Source organism: Lemur catta, chromosome 7 (genome assembly GCF_020740605.2).
Source record: "Lemur catta isolate mLemCat1 chromosome 7, mLemCat1.pri, whole genome shotgun sequence".
In the NCBI taxonomy this organism is placed as follows: Eukaryota; Metazoa; Chordata; class Mammalia; order Primates; family Lemuridae; genus Lemur; species Lemur catta.
The window spans coordinates 21,724,789-21,746,038 of NC_059134.1; the positions used below are offsets into that span (position 1 = coordinate 21,724,789).

The window sequence follows — 21,250 nt, forward strand, 5'->3', positions numbered from 1 at the left end:
GGTTAAGAGATGTTTGGGGGCCGGGTATAGTGGCTCACGCCTGTAATCCTAGCACTCTGGGAGGCCGAGGTGGGAGGATCGTCTGAGCTCAGGAGTTTGAAACCAGCCTGAACAAAAGCGAGACCCCCGTCTCTACTAAAAAACAGAAAGAAATTACCTGGACAACAAAAAATATATAGAAAAAATGAGCTGGGCATGGTGGCACATGCCTGTAGTCCCAGCTACTCGGGAGGCTGAGGCAGAAGGATTGCTTGAGCCCAGGAGTTTGAGGTTGCTGTGAGCTAGGCTGATGCCACGGCACTCTAGCCTGGGCAACAGAGCAAGCCTCTGTCTCAAAAAAAAAAAAAAAAAAAGATATGTTGGGTTCCAGTTTTTAAAAATTACTTAATGTTTCTTTTATGTTAAGGCAGCTTTTGGCTGGGCACGGTGGCTGACGCCTGGAATCCTAGCACTGTAGTAGGCCCAGGTGGGAGGATTGCTCAAGGTCAGGAGTTCGAGACCAGCCTGAGCAAGAGTGAGACCCGGTCTCTACTAAAAAATAGAAAGAAATTATCTGGCCAACTAAAAATATATAGAAAAAATTAGCTGGGCAGGGTGGCACATGCCTGTAGTCCCAGCTACTCGGGAGGTTGAGGCAGAAGGATTGCTTAAGCCCAGGAGTTTGAGGTTGCTGTGAGCGAGGCTGATGCCACGGCACTCTAGCCTGGGCAACAGACTGAGATTCTGTCTCCAAAAAAAAAAAAAAAAAAAAAGCAGCTTTTGGCACACAACATTGTGACACATTACAGGACATCAAAAATTGCTTTGGGTCACATTTTCCTCTAAGAATAACAGATTTATTATACGTAGATAAAAATATACTCTAATTAATCTGTAGTGTATATATATGACACAAAGAGATGGGTGTGGTGGCCCATGCTTGTAGTCCCAGCTGCTCCGGAGTTCAGAGTCCAGAGTTCTGATATGTAGTGCGCTATGCCCTTCAGGTGTCCACACTACATTTGGCATCAATATGGTGACCTCCCGGGAGCAGGGACCATCAGATTGCCTAAGGAGGGGTGAACCAGCCCAGGTCAGAAACGGAGCTGGTCAAAACTCCTGTGCTGATCAGTAGTGAGATTGGCCTATGAATAGCCTCTGCACTACAGCCTGAGCAATATACAGAGACTCCATCTTGTTTTTAAAAAATAAATAAAAATAAATTTTTATAAATCCAGTCTTCTGGTTCTCTTCGTAGTTCTCCCATGACGAATTTCAGACTTTTCAGAGAGTAACTAATTCAGCAGTTCTTCTCTATATCATTTTATCCTGTATCTTTGGCTCAACCCAACAGCACTCACACATATTATCTATATATATATGTCTGCAATAAAGGATAGCAGCAATTTTTTATTGAGTGCTTTTTTTTCTTTTCTTTTTTTTTTTTTTAGAGATGGGGTCACCTTCTTGCTAAATTTTCCAGGCTGGCCATGAACTCTTGGGCCCAGGGGATCCTCCTGCCTCAGCCTCCCAAGTAGCTGGGGTTACCAGTATGCACCACTGCTGAATGCTTATTTTGTGTCAGGTACTTTACATATGTTATCTCTAATACTTTACAACAATCCAGATAAAGACGGTAAGGATCAAAGAAATTAAGCACTTGCCCAACTCACATAGCCAGTAAGTGATAGAGCCAGGATTCAAACCCAGCTTTTCCCATTAAAACAACCTGCCTTTCTACATCTCCTGTGTATTCCTTAAAATTTATTGAACACTTACAATGTACCAGGCATTACTCTAACTTCTTCACACAGATTATCTCATTTAATCTTTACAAAAATTCTCTGAGATAGGGACCATTGTTATCTCCATTTTACATGTAAGGAAATCAAGGTATGGAGAAGAAACTTCCTCCAGCCTCAGTCTCCTAAGTAGCTGGGACTATACAGGCACATGTCACCATGTCCGGCTAATTTTTCTATATTTTGTAGAGACAAGGTCTCACTCTTGCTCAGGCTGGTCTCAAACTCCTGGCCTCAAGCAAACCTCCCGACTTGGCCTCCCAAAATACTAGGATTACAGGTGTGAGCCATGCTAGCCCTTCTAATAGAATCTTTAGAAAGTGAAATTTTTTTTTTTTTTTTGAGACAGAGTCTCGCTCTGTTGCCCGGGCTAGAGTGAGTGCCGTGGCGTCAGCCTAGCTCACAGCAACCTCAAACTCCTGGGCTCAAGCGATCCTCCTGCCTCAGCCTCCCGGGTAGGGGGGACTACAGGCATGTGCCACCATGCCTGGCTAATTTTTTCTATATATATATATTTTAGTTGGCCAGATAATTTCTTTCTATTTTTAGTAGAGACGGGGTCTCACTCTTGCTCAGGCTGGTCTCGAACTCCTGACCCCGAGCGATCCACCCACCTCGGCCTCCCAGAGTGTTAGGATTACAGGCATGAGCCACCTCGCCCAGCCTAAAGTGAAAATATTTTTAAACTTTGCATGTCTCTAAGGATATATGTCCAACTGTATTGTTAAATTTTTTAATTGACACATAATAACTGTACATATTTATGGGTAAAATTGTACTTAAATTTCGTTACAAAAAGCACATATATTTTAAGAAAGATGAATAAATTCTTATTTTTTTAAAAAAGTAAAAATCCAATAAAAAAACTTAAGTAAAAAAAAAAAGTAAAAATCCTGTTTGAAAATATTGCCTTATTCTGGCAGCTTCCAGGGCCTCCCATGAGGACCTTCTATAGAAGCTCAGCAAAGACCATTCAACGATTTTTCAGAAATATGACATTAGCTGAATTCAACTGCAGAATGAAAAGCACCCCTGCGAACATGCTTCACGAACAGTGCTTTAGAGGCAGTATATCATAAGGGTTAAAAGCAGAGACTTAGGAATCAGACTGACCTATGTTTGATTTCTATTTTCGGCACTTATTAGTTGAGTGACTTTAGGCAAGATACCTTAACTCTCTAAGCCTCAATTACCTAATCTGTAAACTGGCAGTAACACCTATCTCACAAGATTGTCAAGTAAATTAGATTATATAATCTAAGCGCTCCTACATAGTAAGTACTCAACATTACGTACCCATTATTATGAGCAATAACAATCACAAAAATAAAAAATATTTTTTGTTCCATTTTTGACTAGAAGTCTTTCAGAGGAGATAGACATTTCTTTCTTTCTTTTTCTTTTTCTTTTTTTTTTGAGACAGAGTCTCGATCTTTTGCCCTGGCTTGAGTGCTGTGCCATCCTCCTAGCTCACAGCAACCTCAAACTCCTGGGCTCAAGCAGTCCTTCGGCCTCAGCCTCCTGAGTCACTGGGACTACAGGCATGTGCCACCATGCCCGGCTAATTTTTTCTATATATATTTTTATTTGTCCAGATAATTTCTCTCTATTTTTTAGTAGAGACGGGGTCTCGCTCTTGCTCAGGCTGGTCTCGAACTCCTGACCTTGAGCGATCCACCCGCCTCGGCCTCCCAGAGTGCTAGGATTACAGGCGTGAGCCACCGTGCCCGGCCTCACTCATTTCTTTTTAAGCCACTTTCCTTGTTTTCCTTCGGCAGGTTTTCAGGGTCAAATTTCCAATATTTTTTTCTATGTATCTCTCTTCTGACTCCCAAAATTATTTGTCTAGAGTTTTGAAATATTTGTTCCTTATATCTTCATTCATTCATTCCTTCATTCATCCACACAAGAAGTGCCTAGTTTATACAACATACTGGTGCTACGAAGAGTTTAAAAATTATCTGGACACAAACCCTACCTTAAAGAAATTCACAGTCTTCGTTAGCAAATAAAAATACAGGACACAGTTAAATTTGAACCTCAGATAAAGAAGGACTAATGTGGTAGTGTAAGTATGTCCCATGACATGGGACACTGTAATGGAAAAGACTATAATGTAATATAAATGCTATAAAAGGGCGTACAAAGTGATGTGGAATATTCCCTGGAGAGTGTGTCTAAATTCTGATAAGTCTAGAAGGAACTGCATGCCCAGTGATTCCCGTCCTAGAGGGAAAATACTCACACCCTGTTTCCAGATCGGACGGCTGACTGCACCAGCCGAAATTCATCAGTCCGCTTTGCCACTTACAGCCGCTAGATGCCGCGACAGACGCAGTCACTGAAACCATAGACAAACGGGAGACTTGGCCGCCCAGAGAGGTTGTATCCGCGCTCCCGGGATCTTCTTCCTGCGCGTAGAGACCCTTCGCGGGAAGAGGCGTGAGGGGCGGTGAGTGGAGGAGGTCTCACGAGAGTGGAAGCAAGTCTCGCGATTATTTATTTATCTATTTGCCTAGCGACTGACAACAGGCCGGTCGCTCCGGGTGGAACCCCTAAAGTGGCCTACCCTGACATCGGAGTGAGACCCCAGCCGTAGGCTGGGGTTCTTTCCATATACTAGAGACGGATTCAGAGGGGCTACAGGTAATTCGTACTCATCCCAGCAGAAAGGGAACTGCCTTCCTCCCTCCCAAGAGGGATTTAAGAGGACTTCCCTTCTCCCTGCTCACTGTTAACCTCTTCCCATCTCCGTGATAACCGTTCTTTCACCCCTCCCCCACCCCACCACCAACCGTCCTGCTTCCTTTATTCCCCAGGAAACTTAAGTGGGGTCCGATCTGCAAGACGGGGGTGGAGATGGGAGTGATGCTCTCGGGATTATTGGGTGGGACCGAGAGACTGGTGTTTACCCTCTCTTCGGTGCCCTCTCCCCACCCGAAAGGTGGCCCCAGAGACAGAACTCTTTAAGGAACCTCTACAGCCTCCCCTGAGAAACCCCAACAGCCTTGGGAAAACCGACCAACCTGAGAAGAAAGCCACCATCTATATGCGAATACTGTTCTACCCATGCGTGTGGATCTTACAGCTTTGGGGATCTGCTGCAGAAGTTGGCTGTCGTTTCCCTCCATGATTCTCTCGTTTCTCAGCCAGCCTGCCAGCAGTTCCTAAATAAGGGCTGCAGCAGCATGACTTAACTGCTTGACATGGGGCCAAGAAGCCTTAAGGAAAGTTTGGATGGGGGTGAAGGTTTTATGTAAAACCGGTTTCTTTAGTAAGGAAGAGGAACCATCCTGGTTTGGAATTTGTCTCCTGGCTGAGCGCTTAGTGTTCCATACTAGGAGCTTTGTAATCATGTCTCCTTTTGCTTAGACCAAGACTGTTGAAAACCAGACATATGATGAGCGTCTAGAGATCAACGACTCTGAAGAGGTTGCAAGTATTTATACTCCAACCCCAAGACACAAAGGTAAGAGAGGAATGAAGAGGAAAGAAGAGAAACGTTCTCAGAACAAAGCACAGGTTGAATTCGTGATTGTCTTCAAGAAGTTCCTATTTTATAATAGCAAATGTTGACTTTCAAGTTAAGTTGCTTCACTTGCCATTTTTGTTTTCTAACTAGTTAAGGGGGGAAAACCACAGCCTCCCAGATTGCAGGATCTTCCCCCAATCCAACCCTATCACCGTTTACTTCACGTTAGTGCTGTGCTCAGCAGTCTTCGAGGGGTTCACTGTTGTATTTTTTTAAACTTATCAAAACCGTGTTTTCCTCAGCTTTGAAGATGCTTCATAAGCTGCCCTTAACCTACAACCTCAACCAAAATCTCAACAGAATATTTTTGTTATAGAGGACTTGACACCATTCATTTATTCAACAAACATTTTAAAATGCCTACTATGTACCAGCCTCATGCCTGGCTCTGGGTATACAGTGTTAAAACAAATGACACATTGTCCCTGCCATCCTGGTGCTTGTAATGATGGGAGCCAGATGACAAATAAATAAACAAACATAATTACAAATGTGCTAAGTGCATTGATGGAGGCAAATTGTTTACTGTTATGGAGAAAATGGTGAGGAGGGGGACCTGCTTTTGATAGGGTGGTCAGGAAAGACCTAAGGAGGTGACATTTGAGACTGAAAAAGGAGACGGATCTAAATACTGAGGAAAAGTAGGCCAGGAAGAGGACACAGCATGTGAGATGCAAAAACTCTGAGGTCTGAAAGAACTTGGCTTAGTTTGAGGACCTGAAAGAGACCAGTGTATGGTAGCAGGGACTGGTATGTGTTCAGATCAGAGAGGTAGGCAGGAGGCATAACAAGTGGAGCTTTGCAGGCTGTGTTGCTGTCATGTGTGGAATGTGTTGAAAGGTTCAAAGGCAAGTGTGGGGAACCAGTTGGAGGGACTGTTGCAGTGGCTGAGTTGAAATGGTAGTGGCTTGGACTCCAGTGAGGAAGTTGAGAATAGAGAGGAGGTAAATACCTTACAAGGTACATTGTTGGGGAATCACTAAGACTTGCTGATGGATTGGATTTGGCTCTTGAGTTAGGAATCAGGATGACACCCAGGGTTTTTGTTTATTGTAGTAAAATATACATAACATAAAATTTGCCATTTTAACCTTTTTTTTGAGACAGGGTAGCACTTTGTTGCCCATGCTGTAGTGCAAATTATACTATTAATCATTCATTATATTTTTTATTGCTTTTATCTTACGGATACTGATTTAGATTCAAATTTGTGACTGTTATTTGCCAGGCTCTGGGTCAGTACCTTAAGCACAGAAATGCATAGTAAATATATCTTGAATTGAACTGACAGAGCCATGACTACAATTCAGTCTCCTGTCTTTTAGTGATGTTCTGAAACCCTGTTCCATAAAATGGTTAGGGAATACATTTTATAAACTAAAAATATTTGCGTTTAAAAATCATCTTAACAAAAACCTAAAGGGAAAATTTTTCTTGTAAGGACTTCATCGTTCTGGCTGGCTTGCTAACAAGACTATGGCTGATAACAGCAGTGATGAGTATGAAGAAGAAAATAACAAGGTGCAGTATAACCCACAGCTTTTTTTTTTTTTAAATTATGTCCCTTGAGTCATAACCCACAGCTTCTTTTAGAATTTCTGCTTTGGGTTTTTAGTAGTTAGAGATGACAGCAGTTCAACAGTAAACATGTCTTGAACACTCTTAAATACCATTGAGCTCATAGAGCAAAGTCAGTAGCAAAGAACCTTGAGATTTTGACCCTTCTTCAGGAATAAGGCCTACTGTACAGCCGACTTTGGTGAGGAATTTCATATAATGTAGGCCAGTGTTTCACAAACTTTACTGATTGTAAGAATCACCTGGGGTACTTATTTTTAAAATACTGATTCCTAGGCCCCAACCAGAATCTCAAAGGTAAAAGCCTGGGAATTCATATTTTCAGGAAGCAGGCCAGATAATTCTTATGGTAAAGCAAATTTGGAATTATTGATCTAGGCATTTTTCATTGTCAGCACTTGTGATACTGCCAATATTTTGTGAAAGAGATTTTAATTTTGAGGTCTTAAGACCCACATGTCCCTTTGCTGTTATTCTATGAGCCTAGAGAAAGATGAAAGAAAGATGAAAGCCTTCTGAAAGATGGAAAGATGCCTACATCTTTAACCAGGTAGGGCTTTAGACTTGCTCATGTGCTCCCTTAACAACCATTTGTGTTCAGCCTTAGCATATGATCTATGGTTCCATTTTAATGGTCCTTTAAGAATGGGAGCTTTGGAAATTCAGGCAAAGAATATTTGAAGTAATACAGAAAGCCGTAGTGATGTAGACTGATTTCATGAAAACCCTAAAAGGTAATATTTTAAGGTGGGTCCCACTCTATGACTAGTGTGCTGCTTTAACATCTTACACACGAGGTAATTTCTTAGGCATTTGTTTGTAGTATATAAAGTCCTTTGCCTTTATATTGGGTATTTTGCAAAGCACAGCTTTGAAGAAGCAGACAAAGTTTCCTATTTCCTATTCCTTTTTCCACTTGACCTCTGAATTTTGTATAGCCACCCTGAATCCTTTTAGTCTTCATGCTGTGGTCAGTATTCAAGGCTCATTTATCTTTCTGGAATCAGCAGAAAGGATCTACTTTTGAATAATCTTTAAATTGACAATCAATATTCTTTTTTTTTTCTTCTTTTTTTTGGAGACAGAGTCTCACTCTCTGTTGCCTGGGTAGTGTGCAGTGATGTCATCATAGCTCTCTGCAGCCTCAAATTCCTGGGCTCAAACGATCCTCTTACCTTGGCCTTCCGGAGTGCTAGGATTATAGGCATGAGCCACTGTGCCCGGCCTGACAATCAATATTCTTAAAAATTCCCTTTGCCAAAACTGCTTCCCATGTGACTAAGGGTAATTTTGACAAATCTTGAATTGAGGAAGAAAACTCTGAAAGGTTCTTATCAATTATATACCAATAAGGCATAGTGCATAGTCACTGAATAAATTCTGCAATTCTGTTTCATTATCTGTCTTACATATTACAGATTTAATAGAGTATATTTTTATCTGTATATAATAAATCTGTTATTCTTAGAGGAAATAGTGACCCAAAGCAATTTTTTTTTGTTTTTGAGACAGGGTCATGCTCTGTCACCCTGGCTAGAGTGCAGTAGTGTCATCATAGCTCACTGCAGTCTCAAACTCCTGGGCTCAAGTGATCCTCCTGCCTCAGCCTCTATAATGTTTGGGACTACAGGCATGCACCGCCACGCCCGGCTAATTTTTTCTAATTTTTTTTTTTTAGTAGAGACAGGGTCTCGCGGTAGCTCAGGCTGGTTTCGAACTCCTGACCTCAAACAATCCTCCCACCTTAGCCTCCCAGAGTGCTAGGATTACAGATGTGAGCCACCGTGCCCAGCCCAAAAGCAATTTTTGATGTCCTATAATGTATCACAGCTTTGTGTGCCAATAGCTGCTTAACTATAAAGAAACATTAACTGTTAAAAACTGGAACCAAGCATCATAAGCCACATGGCATATGGAAACCAAGCTTTCAAAACCTACTTTTATTTATTTATTTATTTATTTATTTTTGAGACAGAGTCTCGCTCTGTTGCCCGGGCTAGAGTGAGTGCCATGGCATCAGCCTAGCTCACAGCAACCTCAAACTCCTGGGCTCAAGCGATCCTACTGCCTCAGCCTCCCGAGTAGCTGGGACTATAGGCATGCACCACCATGCCCGGCTAATTTTTTTCTATATATATTTTAGTTGGCCAGATAATTTCTTTCTATTTTTAGTAGAGACGGGGGTCTCCCTCTTGCTCAGGCTGGTCTCAAACTCCTGACCTCGAGCGATCCACCCGCCTCGGCCTCCCAGAGTGCTAGGATTACAGGTGTGAGCCACCGCGCCCGGCCCTCAAAACCTACTTTTAAAGGGGGCCAATTGGTCATCCTTCAGGTCCTAAGGGAGGACATGCCACAGGCTCCAGGCCACAGAGGCAAAGACATGGACCTTGTCCCATCTGCCCCTGCAAATCCTAAGTGCCACCAGACCCTTTCTTATGGACTTGAAAGGGTAGGATGGTACATAGAGAACCAGAAGCTCAGAAAGGTAGGTTGTAATAGATGCTAAGAACAAAAGAGCTGCATATCTTGAGATAGAAGGGATAGTCATTGCATTTGACTTATGGGGGAAGGGAAGGGAAATATGGATAAGTCAGATACCCCATGAAGAGAAATATCACTGGACAAAAATAGAAAACCCATAGTCTCTAGAACTGCTGATCAGAATTCAGGCACAGGGTTGATTATGAACTTTATTTTGGTCATTTCAAGCAGCTTATCCTGGGTAGTCTTGCAAATTAAATACTAGATTTCCTTCCTATGACCTTTGTGAGTATTCGGATTCACTAAAGTTTCTCTTCCCCCCTTCATCTTACCTCATTTCCTCCCAAAATAGAGTTGCCATCCTCTTTTTTGAAAGTCCCTGGGTTTTAGGGTTGAAGCTGTCTAGAGAAAGTTTATGCAGGGCTCTCAGGATCTCCTGAATAATAGATACAATAGATACAAATTAGATAGAATTTATACCCAGCCTCAAGTAGAGAAATGGAATATGGTTATGGAAAGTGGGAACCCCGTTTGAAGCTGAGCAGGAGAAGGCTCTCAAGCCCCTTCTGGAAAGTGCTTCCTTCTCTTTCTGGTGATTAGGTGCCAGGTTGAGGGGGGTGGGTATTGGTTAGAGCCATAGGGAACTGGGCATAGGTACATTAAATTTCTCTTTATGTGAACCTCTCTACGCCTACCCCACCCTATCTCAGGAGAAGAAGAAAACCTCACAGTTGACACCTCAGCGGGGCTTTAGTGAAAATGATGATGATGACGACGACTCATCTGAAACTGATTCTGATGATGATGATGATGATGACGAGCATGGAGCCCCTCTGGAAGGGTGAGGAAAGGACACCCAAGCCAAGGAGGAAAACATTTCCTTCAAAACACTGGACCGGGAGGACGTCAGATAGAAGCAGAATTCCAGCATCTCTTTTGATCTCTATTTAAGATTTTCAGATGTCTTAGAATGATGAGTTTTCATTCCATTGAGGCTTCACTGCCTCATCCAGTCCTGTGGTGTCACTTGCACTAACTGAAACATTTGTGGGGTCAGGGATTACATGAAGTTTTACTGGGTAAATCTGAAAGATGGTTCTTCCCTTCAGGGGGCTCACTTTCTAGGAAAGAGAAAATAAATTTGTATACATACCAAAGCATTTCTTTTTAGCAAGGCAAACAACATACGTGCACACAAGCATTTCCATTTTAGGCTCAGATCCTTTTTGAACAGGTAGAGAAGAGGAACTTCAGAAGCCCCACACTGAGGCAAAATGTTCCTGGATGGTGCTTAAGTAAAAAATCTCCTCACCCTATCTAGCCCTGGTTTTAAAAGCCCTGTAGATTTTAAGCAAAATGGATTCTAAGGCCCATTCATTTAGAATACTGGTTAAATGACAGCATAACCAATCAGTAGAATTCTATCTAGTCGTTAGAAAATCTGAGGTAGCTCTCTATGCACTGGTAAAGAACAAGCTCCAAGAGATACTGGGATTTTTTTTTTGTTTGTTTTTGTTTTTGAGACAAAGTCTCGCTCTGTTGCCAGGGCTACAGTGTGGTGGCATCAACCTAACTCACAGCAACCTCAAACTCCTGTGCTCAAGCGATCCTCCTGCCTCAGCCTCCCAAGTAGCTGGAACTACAGGCGCGTACCAGCACACTCGGCTAATTTTTTTTTTCTATTTTTAGTTGCTCAGCCAATTTTTTTCTATTTTTAGCAGAGACAGGGTCTTGCTCTTGCTCAGGCTCGTCTTGAACTCCTGGGCTCAAGCAATCCTCCGGCCTCAGCCTCCCAGAGTGGTACGATTACAGGCGGTGACACAGCTGATACTGTTAAATTGAAAAAAGGTATAGAAGAGTGTTTATGCTGTGCTACCATGTATGTAAAACAAATACTACATAGACTGTCTCTGGAAGGATAAACTAGAGCTAGTTATAATAGTGAAATTACCTTTTAGGGAGGAACTTGGGAGGCAAGGGGACAGGTGGGAGATTTTTTACCCTATATATTTCGTAAGTTTTATTTTTTTGTATCATGTGCATGCATCATTTATTAAATAAAGTTTTAGTAAAAATGAAAAATAGTTATATTTGGATTATCCACCTGCTGCCAGGCACTAAGTAAATGAAGCAAATGTTCAATCCCAGGCTGACTTCTCCTGCTTCACACTTTATTTCATGATCATATCCTATATCTGTAAATTATAATCTGAGGAAATATAAATTTTAAGTCATCAATATATTTAATTTTTTGTTAAGCAAGTCCCCCTGGAAGAACAATTTTTTTTTTTTTTTTTTTTGTGACAGGGTCACTATGTCCCCTAGGCTGGAGCACAGTGGCTCGATCATAGCAATCATAGTGCACAGCAGCCTCCTACTCCTGGGCTCAGCAATCTTCCCGCCTCAGCCTCTCAAGTAGTTGGGACTATAGGCGCATGTCACTGTGCCCAAATAATTTTCATATATTTTTTGGTAAAGATGGAGTCTCGCTATGTTGGCCAGGCTGGTTTCGAACGCCTGGCCTCAAGCCATCTTCCCACCTCAGTCTCCCAGTGTTGGGATTACAGGTGTAAGCCACCATGCCTGGCTGGAAGAACCTTACTAATAACCTTCCAACTCCTTTATATACTTTGCCAATGATTATTATATTTTACTGAATAGTAATTAATGTTACGTGTTCTACTTTTTTACTATATATTTGTTCATTATTGATACAAGTACTTTTTTTTTTTTGAGACAGGGTCTCACTTTGTTGCTCTAGTTGGACTGCAGTTGTGTGATCATAGCTCACTGTAGCCCCAAACTCCTGGCCTCAAGCAATCCTCCCACCTCAGCCTCCGAAAGTGCTAGGATTATACGCATGAACTACCATGCCTAGCTCGATACAAGTACTTTTTAATAACTATGCAATGTTTAATTTGACATACCCAACCATTTTCCAAATGGATATTTCATTTGTTTCCAATGTTTTACTTTTATAAATAACACTGTTAAAAACATTTATAAAATTCCTGTTTTTCCTGGTGTAAATTTTTTTCATGTCAGAAATTCAAATCACTTATTGTACCTTTTCTTGTCATCCCTTTCATTCACAAAAAAGGTAAAACTATTTATGCTACATTTTAACATAAAAAGAAGTTGTGTTTTTGGCTGGGCACAGTGGCTCACACCTGTAATCCTAGCACTCTGGGAGGCCGAGGCAGGAGGATCACTTGAGGTCAGGAGTTCTAGACCAGCCTGAGCAAGAGTGAGACCCTGTCTCTACTAAAAATAGAAAAAATTAGCTGGGCGTGGTGGCTCATGCCTGTAGTCTGAGCTACTTGGGAGGCTGAGGCAGGAGGATGGTTTGAGCCCAGGATTTGAGGTTGCTGTGAGCTAGGCTGATGCCACAGCACTGTAGCCCGGGCAACAGAGCAAGACTCTGTCTCAAAAAAAAAAAAATTATGTTTTGGATTTTCTGCAGCTCTGTTCTTCAGAGTCAGAGATAATTGAGAGTTAATTATGATCAACATTAAAGTTGTCCTGCAAGCCATCTGGAAAGGCAGATGTGGGAGAAGCAGAAGCTAAGTTCAGGGTCATGTCCCTGTGGTAAGAGTAACACATGGGCTGAACCAAGACTCTGTCGCTTCTGCTTTTCTCTGGCCACCTTGAATGAACTATTTTCCTTTCCCCAGGGCCTATGATCCCGCAGATTATGAGCATTTGCCAGTTTCTTCTGAGATTAAGGAACTCTTCCAGTATATCAGTAGGTGAGTACTAGGACCTCCCACCACACCCCCCCCCCATCCCTACCTTGCCCCACACCTTTCCTACTTGGCTTGGTGGTATAGTGAGCGTAGCTGCCTTCCAGACCTTTCCTACCTCTCTAGTCTGAAACAAGGCTATTCTCCTTAGATTTTTTTTTTTTAGTCTGAATAGTAAAGTAACTTTCTTTGAGTGTCTTCACCTTTCCTTGGCAATATCTCCTAGGTACACACCTCAGTTGATTGACCTGGACCACAAACTGAAACCCTTCATTCCTGATTTTATCCCAGCTGTTGGGGATATTGATGCATTCTTAAAGGTATAGTTAATACATCCTAAAAATATCCTTAAGTGTTCCTTCTGACCCCCCATTACTCTCAGTTCCACCAATTTCTTTGACTAGCGTTGGCTACCTTGATATATATTCATTCTTCAATTGCATTAAAGTTCTTCTTTTTTTTTTTCATGGCAGGGGTTGGGGGGGCTGTCTTCTGGTGAGGACCGGAAAACCTGCTAGACAAATTCTAAAAGAGCGTGTAACACTTGCATTCAAGTTCTTAACCTTGCTCACTATTCAGAGTTATACTCGTTGCTGTTAAGTAATACTTTAATACTGTATTAAAATACTTTATTATTTTATATATTAAAATTTTGTCATGTATTTGCCTCCTAATTATCCATGACTTCAGGTTTATATTTAAGCTCCCATAGATCACATATGTTTTTCTAGCTAGTATTTAGTGCAGCATAATAAACACGCATGCTTAATGCTGGTGACAATGATGAACCAGAAGAGTTCTCCCTCTTCAGCTTATTGAAAGCAGCAGGTGCAGCCTTGTTACGGCTTTCCCATTTTCTTTCTGCTTTCTTACCTTTTTCTTACCCAGGTCCCACGTCCTGATGGAAAGCCTGACAACCTTGGTCTGTTGGTATTGGATGAACCTTCTACAAAGCAGTCAGACCCTACAGTGCTCTCACTCTGGTTAACAGAGAACTCCAAGCAGCACAACGTCACAGTAAGATACTAGCCAGTGCAGGCCCCAGCTGGAGAGGGCCAAGAGTAGAGGCTTTGCCAGCCTTTGTGCACTTGCCTTACTGCCTACCTAAAGGGATGACTGTGGCTTTGGTCCAGCCTTAATTTTTTAATGACAGCTTTATTGAGGTATAATTTATGTACAATAGAATTTGCTCTTTGAAATTATACAATTCTTTGGTATTTAGTGTATTCACAAAGTTGTGCAGCCATCACCACTACCTAATGTAGAATATTAGGAAATATTCTAAATATTGGAAAGAAACCCCACACTCATTAGTGGCCACTCCTCACTCCCCAACCTCCTTCTAGACCCTGGTAACGACTTCATTCCTTTTTGTGGCTGAATAATACTCCACTGAATGGATATACCAGATTTTGTTTATCTGTTCACCAGTTGTTTCCACTTTTATTAATAATGCTGCTTTGAGGCTGGGCGCGGTGGCTCACGCCTGTAATCCTAGCACTCTGGGAGGCCGAGGCGGGTGGATTGTTTGAGCTCAGGAGTTCGAGACTAGCCTGAGCAAGAGCGAGACCCCGCCTCTGCTAAAAATAGAAAGAAATTATATGGACAGCTAAAAAATATATAGAGAGAAAAATTAGCCAGGCATGGTGGCACATGCCTGTAGTCCCAGCTACTCAGGAGGCTGAGGCAGGAGGATTGCTTGAGCCCAGGAGTTTGAGGTTGCTGTGAGCTAGGCTGACGCCATGGCACTCTAGCCTGGGCAACAGAGTGAGACTCTGACTCAAATAAATAAATAAATAAATAAACAATAAAAAAAATGCTGCTTTGAACATTTGTGTCCAAATTTGTGTGTGTGTATATATATATATATATATATATATATATATATATACAATTCAAGTTTCTTGGATACATATATATATAGGAGTAGAATTGCTGGGTCATGTGGTAACTGTATGTTTAACCACTTGAGGAACTGCCAAACTGTTTTTCCAAAGTGGCTGCACCATTTTACAATCCCACCAGCGATGAATGAAAGTTCCAGTTTCTCCACATCTTCACTAACACTTGGTATTGTGTCTTTTTGATTCTAGCCATCCTAGTAGGTGTGAAGTGGTATTTCACTGTGGTCAGTCCTGCCCTGTTGACCTGCCCTTGCCCACGCTGCAGCAGATGTTATCAGGGTTTCCTGCCCCTTTATTGGCTGCTGTCAGGCTTCCCTTTCATCAGCTTCCTTGTGTGTAAAGAGCAGCAGATACGACGGGCCACTCTGTAAGAACAAGAGCACTACTTCACTGCCATCAGCCAGGCTTTCTACTTATTTTTCTAGCAACATATGAAAGTAAAGAGCCTGGAAGATGCAGAAAAGAATCCCAAAGCCATTGATACGTGGATTGAAAGCATCTCTGAATTACACCGTTCTAAGCCGCCTGCGACTGTGCACTACACCAGGTAAGAGATACCACATTCTTTATGACAGTAATCCATAGTAACCTTCACCACCCATGAACCATTGCTCCTGAGCAGAGGCCCAGAGACTAGGACATATTTGATCAACCTGAGGGCCTATGGATGCTGGCACCTGCTGGCTCAGATGGCTAACATGCTCTGGTATCATTACTGAGCCAGCTCCTCCAAACCCCAGGCCCTGGGTAAGTTTGGTTTGCTCAGTTTAGGTTCTCCTGAAATCTTTTTTTTTTTTTGAGACAGAGTCTTACTCTGTTGCCCGGGCTAGAGTGCTGTGGCATCAGCCTTGCTCACAGCAACCTCAGACTCCTGGGCTCAGGCAATCCTCCTGCCTCAGCCTCCCGAGTAGCTGGGACTACAGGCATGCGCCACCATGCCCGGCTAATTTTTCTATGTATATTTTTAGCTGTCCATATAATTTCTTTCTATGTTTAGTAGAGACGGGTCTCGCTCTTGCTCAGGCTGGTCTCCAACTCCTGAGCTCAAACGATCTGCCCGCTTTGGCCTCCCAGAGTGCTAGGATTACAGGCGTGAGCCACTGCGCCCCGCATCTCCTGAAATCTTAATGTGCCAGATTGAAGACCTCTCCTTCATCCTAGAATATCCTGGTCTGGAGGCTGCTGATGTCCAGTCCACGTTTCTTGTTCATATTTACCTCTATACTTTCAGGCCCATGCCGGACATTGACATGCTGATGCAGGAATGGTCCCCAGAGTTTGAAGAGCTTTTGGGCAAGGTGAGTGGAAGGTAACAAGAGGTAAGAAAGTATAGCATTCATCTAGGGCCTGTGATTTCTCTTTTTCTGTATCATCATAGTCATCATCATCATTATTATCATCAATTTCTTAATGGTAATACATGAAACCCATGTATATGTGGGAATTCTCTATATAATGAAGGTTGTTTTTTAAATGATTCACAGTAGAATGAGGTTGCAATGAGACAATTGACTATCCTTTTGAAAAAAATTAAGTTAGGTCTCTGCTTCAACCATATACATACATAAATTTTAAATGAATTAGAGTTAATATAAAAATAAAACTATTCAAATAAGAAAATATAGGAGAAATTAGGATGGTTAGGGGTTTCTCAGCATAATAAGAAACTTAAAAGTACTGGGGAAAATATGACAGTTTAGACTCAGAAATAATAGGTTCTAAGTACCAATACTATAAACAAAGTTAAAAGACAGTGACAATCCAAGGAAAATTATTACATATATATATATTAGACAAAGTTACTGTCCAGCCAGAGAGCTCCTATAGAGCAATAAGAAAAGGAAACTGAACAAAAAATGATTAACAGGTCCTTCCTGGCCATGATATTTAAAATTGTTACACTAGTGGCCCAACATCCCCTACCCCCTTTCCCTACTTTTTCTCTATAACTTATCTTCTAACCCACTATAGTCTTATTTTGTTTCTCCCACTAAAATGTAAGCTCCACGAAGACAGAGATTTTTTTGCACATGTTTATTTAGGAATTGATTATAAAAGCAAAGAATTTGGAAACATTGTCTTTCCTCCCAGCATTTTAAAGCTGTAGCTGAGAGAAAATGTCTCATTAGGGGATCAAATGGCTAGATTGTAGTATTAGTATATTCATTCAGTGAAATACTATGCAGTGGAATATTATCTGGCCTTGTTTTGCTCTAATATGAAGAAATAGTAATGACATATTATTAAATGGAAAAAGCAAATTGCAGAACTATATGTACTCTGTTTTTTGTAAAAAGAGAAAAAAGTTTGAAGAAGACAGTGGTTTTTAAACTTACAATATGACTTGTTTAGATCCAGAGCCTGTCATCTGAGTGAGATGTCATGTCCATCTTCTCTGTTCCTATGGTATCCTGGGACCATTAGCATTACAACAAGTAACTGTATAAATACTTGGCCGTAACCTGGGACTAGTTTCTTCTATGCAGATCTACATAGGAAGACAACATGGCAGTATATTTTACTTATAAAATCTCCTGGTCCTAATAATAATAGATCATGAATTATTTTGGTGCTTAATAAGTATGACCCATTCCATCTTACTGATCGGGAAAAGGTAAAAGCAAGATTAAGTTGTTGGCAAGGTTGATTTCTTCTGAGGCCTCTTTCTTTAGTCTTCTCTATGTGTCTTCACACGGTCTGTCTGTTTGTGTCTATGCCCTTAGTCTCTTCTTCTTGTAAGGACACCAATCATATTAGATTATGGCCCACCCTAATTTTAACTTATTTATTTATTTATTATTTTTTCTATAAAGAGCCTATCTCCAAGTGTAGTCACATTCTGAAGTATAGATGGTTAGGACTTCAATATATGAATTTTGGGGGAACACTATTCAGCCCGTGTCTTATGCTAAGAGCTCTTTGCCTTCAGAGAGAGAGAGAGTGCTGCTAGGATCACTGAAGTTTGGTCCATTCCACACCCCTTCCAGGTGAGCCTGCCCACGGCAGAGATTGATTGCAGCCTGGCAGAATACATTGATATGATCTGCGGTAAGCTCCTCCTTCCTTTCCTATTCCCTGATAGATCCACTGGATAGATCCACTCCAGGCTTTCCAGGCTTTTTTTTTTTTTTTTTTTGAGATAGAGTCTCGCTCTGTTGCCCGGGCTAGAGTGAGTGCCGTGGCGTCAGCCTAGCTCACAGCAACCTCAGACTCCTGGGCTTAAGCGATCCTACTGCCTCAGCCTCCCGAGTAGCTGGGACTACAGGCATGCGCCACCATGCCCGGCTAATTTTTTCTATATATACTTTAGTTGGCCAGATAATTTCTTTCTATTTTTAGTAGAGATGGGGCGGGGGGGGGTGGTCTCACTCCCGCTCAGGCTGGTCTGGAACTCCTGACCTCGAGCGATCCACCCGCCTCGGCCTCCCAGAGTGCTAGGATTACAGGCGTGAGCCACCGCGCCTGGCCCAGTCTTTTGAAAAGCTTATTCTCTCGGGAAAGATAGCATCTTGAGGCTAGTATTCAAGAGTAGCGTTTGGGCTTATGTGACTACTTGCTGGGTACTTAACTCCGCAAATCACAGAAACACATCTCATCTGGGAGGGGGTTGGCCATCCTAAACAGAAATGCCCCATAATTCCGAGTTTGTTTGCTTCCGTTCCTGGGAGTTTTTCTTCATTTCAGCCATCCTAGACATCCCTGTCTACAAGAGTCGGATCCAGTCCCTCCATCTGCTCTTTTCTCTCTACTCGGAATTCAAGAACTCACAGGTATGGCAAGCGTCAGGGCCTGACTTGGGCTCCACTGTTTGAGCCTGTTGTGATTGTGTCCTGTGGCAGTGGAGGACGTCTCTGCCTGGAGTTACCTTGTGTCCTGTGATAGTGGAGGACGTCTCTGCCTGGAGTTACCTTTGCCCTTCCTCATAATTAAAGAGCAGCAAAGGAGGCGGCGGAGGGGCTTTCAAAGGAAGGGGAAAGTAAAGAGATCTGGGCCTGAGATGAAGCTAGGTAAGGATGTACAGAGGACACTTGTTTTTGTAAAAGATAAAGTTCTTCCTGCCTCATGAATGGAAGCAGGAAGGAAGTAAAAAGGGGTTCATTTTTGAAGAAAGTGGGACAACTCTTTAGCTGTTTTTCAAAGACAGCACCAAGGAATTGTTTTGGAAGGAGACTTGGGAGAAAATTGGAGCTCAAAGGGTTTTAAAGAAGTTAGTTCTTGCTAAAACGTAGCAACTAGCATATCCTCAATTCTCAACAATGTTCCCTCTCGTCTTTCCTTGCAGCATTTTAAAGCTCTTGCTCAAGGCAAGAAAGCCTTCACCCCTCCATCCAACTCCACCTCCCAAGCTGGAGATGCAGAGACATTAACCTTCAGCTGAGACACCTCCCAAGCCCCCCTGTTTCAAGGCTGAACTGGCTCTTCTACCCCAGCTGAGACAGATCATTGTCAGCCACCTGGTGTCCTTGCCTTGCCACAGCTTGGCTCAGGAGTAGTACATGTCCTGCTACCCTCTCCGCCAAAGAGCACTTAGCATATTTATTAAATAGCTCTACCTGTCTCAGATTGCCTTCCCGGGGAAGTTATGAATCTACACCACTGTGGGGATTTGAGTTAGAAGAATTGGAATTTCTGAGATCTCGTGGAGCTCAGTTTGGAAGGAAAGCTTAAAAGATGTCCTTTTTGGCATAGGGGTGGAATTATTTTCTTTCATTCATAGAGTTGGTGGGCAAAGATTTTATAAATAAAATGCTCTATTGTCAGATTATCCTGCTGTTCTATAATATGAAAGGGAAAAGCCTGCCTGAGCATAAGGCAGAGACAAGGAACTTAGCTTAGCAATGGGTACTAAGAGAAGAATAGTTTAAGCAAACCAGCTTTGTGAGATAAAAATCAAACCCCGGTCCTCCAAGATTGGCAGGACAGGGAATCATTTTTCTCCTAAGGGTGTTTCTCTAGTTAATGCTGCCTTCCTTACAGGCCACCTGCCTGTCTAGCTTCAGACCTGTCTGGTTGTGGTGTCAGGGAGGCTAGCTATTGCCGCAATCCAGGTGAGAGATGGTTAGGGTGGTTGTAGTAGACATGGACAGATTCGAGAAATATTTTGGGGTTTTATCAGCCAGGCTCCAATCAGGAAATCTGAAATCATGCTAGTTATTTCTAACAAAGGGTTTTTTGGTGTTTTTTTTTTTGGAGACAGAGTCTCACTCTGTTGCCCAGGCTAGAATGCCGTGGCATCTGCCTAGCTCACAGCAACCTCAAACTCCTGGGCTCAAGCAATCCTCCTGACTCAGCCTCCTGGGTAGCTGGGACTACAGGCATGGGCCACCATGCCTGGCTAATTTTTTCTACATATATATACTTTTTAGCTGTCCAAATCATTTCTATTTTTTAGTAGAGATGGGGTCTCGCCCTTGCTCAGGCTAGTCTCGAACTCCTGACCTCGAGCGATCCTCCCGCCTCGGCCTCCCAGAGTGCTAGGATTATAGGCATGAGCCACCGCACTCGGCCCAACAAAGGATTTTTAATATAGGGAATTGTTAAAAAGAAAAATGTTGGAAAGGTTAAAGCAGCAAAAGGGAGCATGGAGGGTACTGAGGAACATAAAGGTGAAAAGGTCAAAAGAGTGGTAGCCTCTGCAGGTGCTGGCAGCAGAGGTGCCACAGTGGCCAGTCGTCAGTGGCTGAGGAGGTGGCACACGCAGGTGCTGCTCAAGACTGTAGGCCTCACTCCCGCCACTGCAGTGACTGTGAGCAACAGCTGCTGCTTCCTTTCTCCCACCTTCTCAGCTCCTGCCAGTGCTTTCCACTGGCAGAAGGTAACAGTGGGCAGGGAAATCTGGAACATTCAGCAGTAGAAAGCAGAGCACAGAAGGGAAAGTATGGGGCTGAGAGACACCAAATAAATTACCAGTGGGGGTAGGACTGACAGAACTGGTGGTAGATTGGATGTGGCGGATAGAAGGAAGGAAATCAGGGGTGAGTCCCCATTTTTTTTTTTTTTTTTTTGCTTAAGCAAGTGAATGGATCACGGCAGCAGTCCCCAACTGTTTTGGCCCCAGGGACTGGTTTCATGGAAGACTTTTCCACATACTGGGGAGTGGAGGAATTGTTTCGAGATGATTCAAGTGCATTATATTTACTGTGCAAACCTCTCTGCTAACGACAATCTGTATTTCAGCCGCTCCCCAGCAGTAGCATCACTGTCTCAGTTCCACCTCAGATCATCAGGCAT

The 21,250-nt window shown here is 42.6% G+C and overlaps 1 protein-coding gene and 1 pseudogene across 2 annotated transcripts; one reads left to right on the forward strand and one right to left on the reverse strand.

Moving 5' to 3' along the window:
* Window positions 1-4,131: 4,131 nt before the first annotated feature.
* On the forward strand, window positions 4,132-19,784 carry IFT46 (intraflagellar transport 46). Of its 2 annotated transcripts, none has more exons than XM_045556361.1 (12): window positions 4,132-4,233; window positions 5,154-5,250; window positions 6,755-6,834; window positions 10,083-10,213; window positions 13,047-13,121; window positions 13,342-13,435; window positions 14,004-14,132; window positions 15,445-15,566; window positions 16,251-16,317; window positions 18,007-18,067; window positions 18,704-18,789; window positions 19,302-19,784. In XM_045556361.1, the coding sequence occupies exons 3-12, from the start codon at window positions 6,790-6,792 to the stop codon at window positions 19,395-19,397; spliced, it is 906 nt and encodes a 301-aa protein (XP_045412317.1). In that variant the 5' UTR covers window positions 4,132-4,233; window positions 5,154-5,250; window positions 6,755-6,789; the 3' UTR covers window positions 19,398-19,784. The 2 variants fall into 2 exon arrangements, with proteins under 2 accessions (XP_045412317.1, XP_045412315.1); XM_045556359.1 differs by having other exon boundaries at window positions 4,137-4,427.
* On the reverse strand, window positions 13,596-13,661 carry LOC123643103 (annotated as a pseudogene).
* Window positions 19,785-21,250: the final 1,466 nt, after the last annotated feature.

Bases quoted from the DNA above. Each gene is read 5' to 3' on its own strand.
- IFT46 (XM_045556361.1), top strand. From the start codon at position 6,790: ATGGCTGATAACAGCAGTGATGAGTATGAAGAAGAAAATAACAAG. The intron at 14,133-15,444 runs GTAAGATACTAG...TTATTTTTCTAG, and splicing joins CCAAGCAGCACAACGTCACA to CAACATATGAAAGTAAAGAG. The intron at 16,318-18,006 runs GTGAGTGGAAGG...CACCCCTTCCAG, and splicing joins TTGAAGAGCTTTTGGGCAAG to GTGAGCCTGCCCACGGCAGA.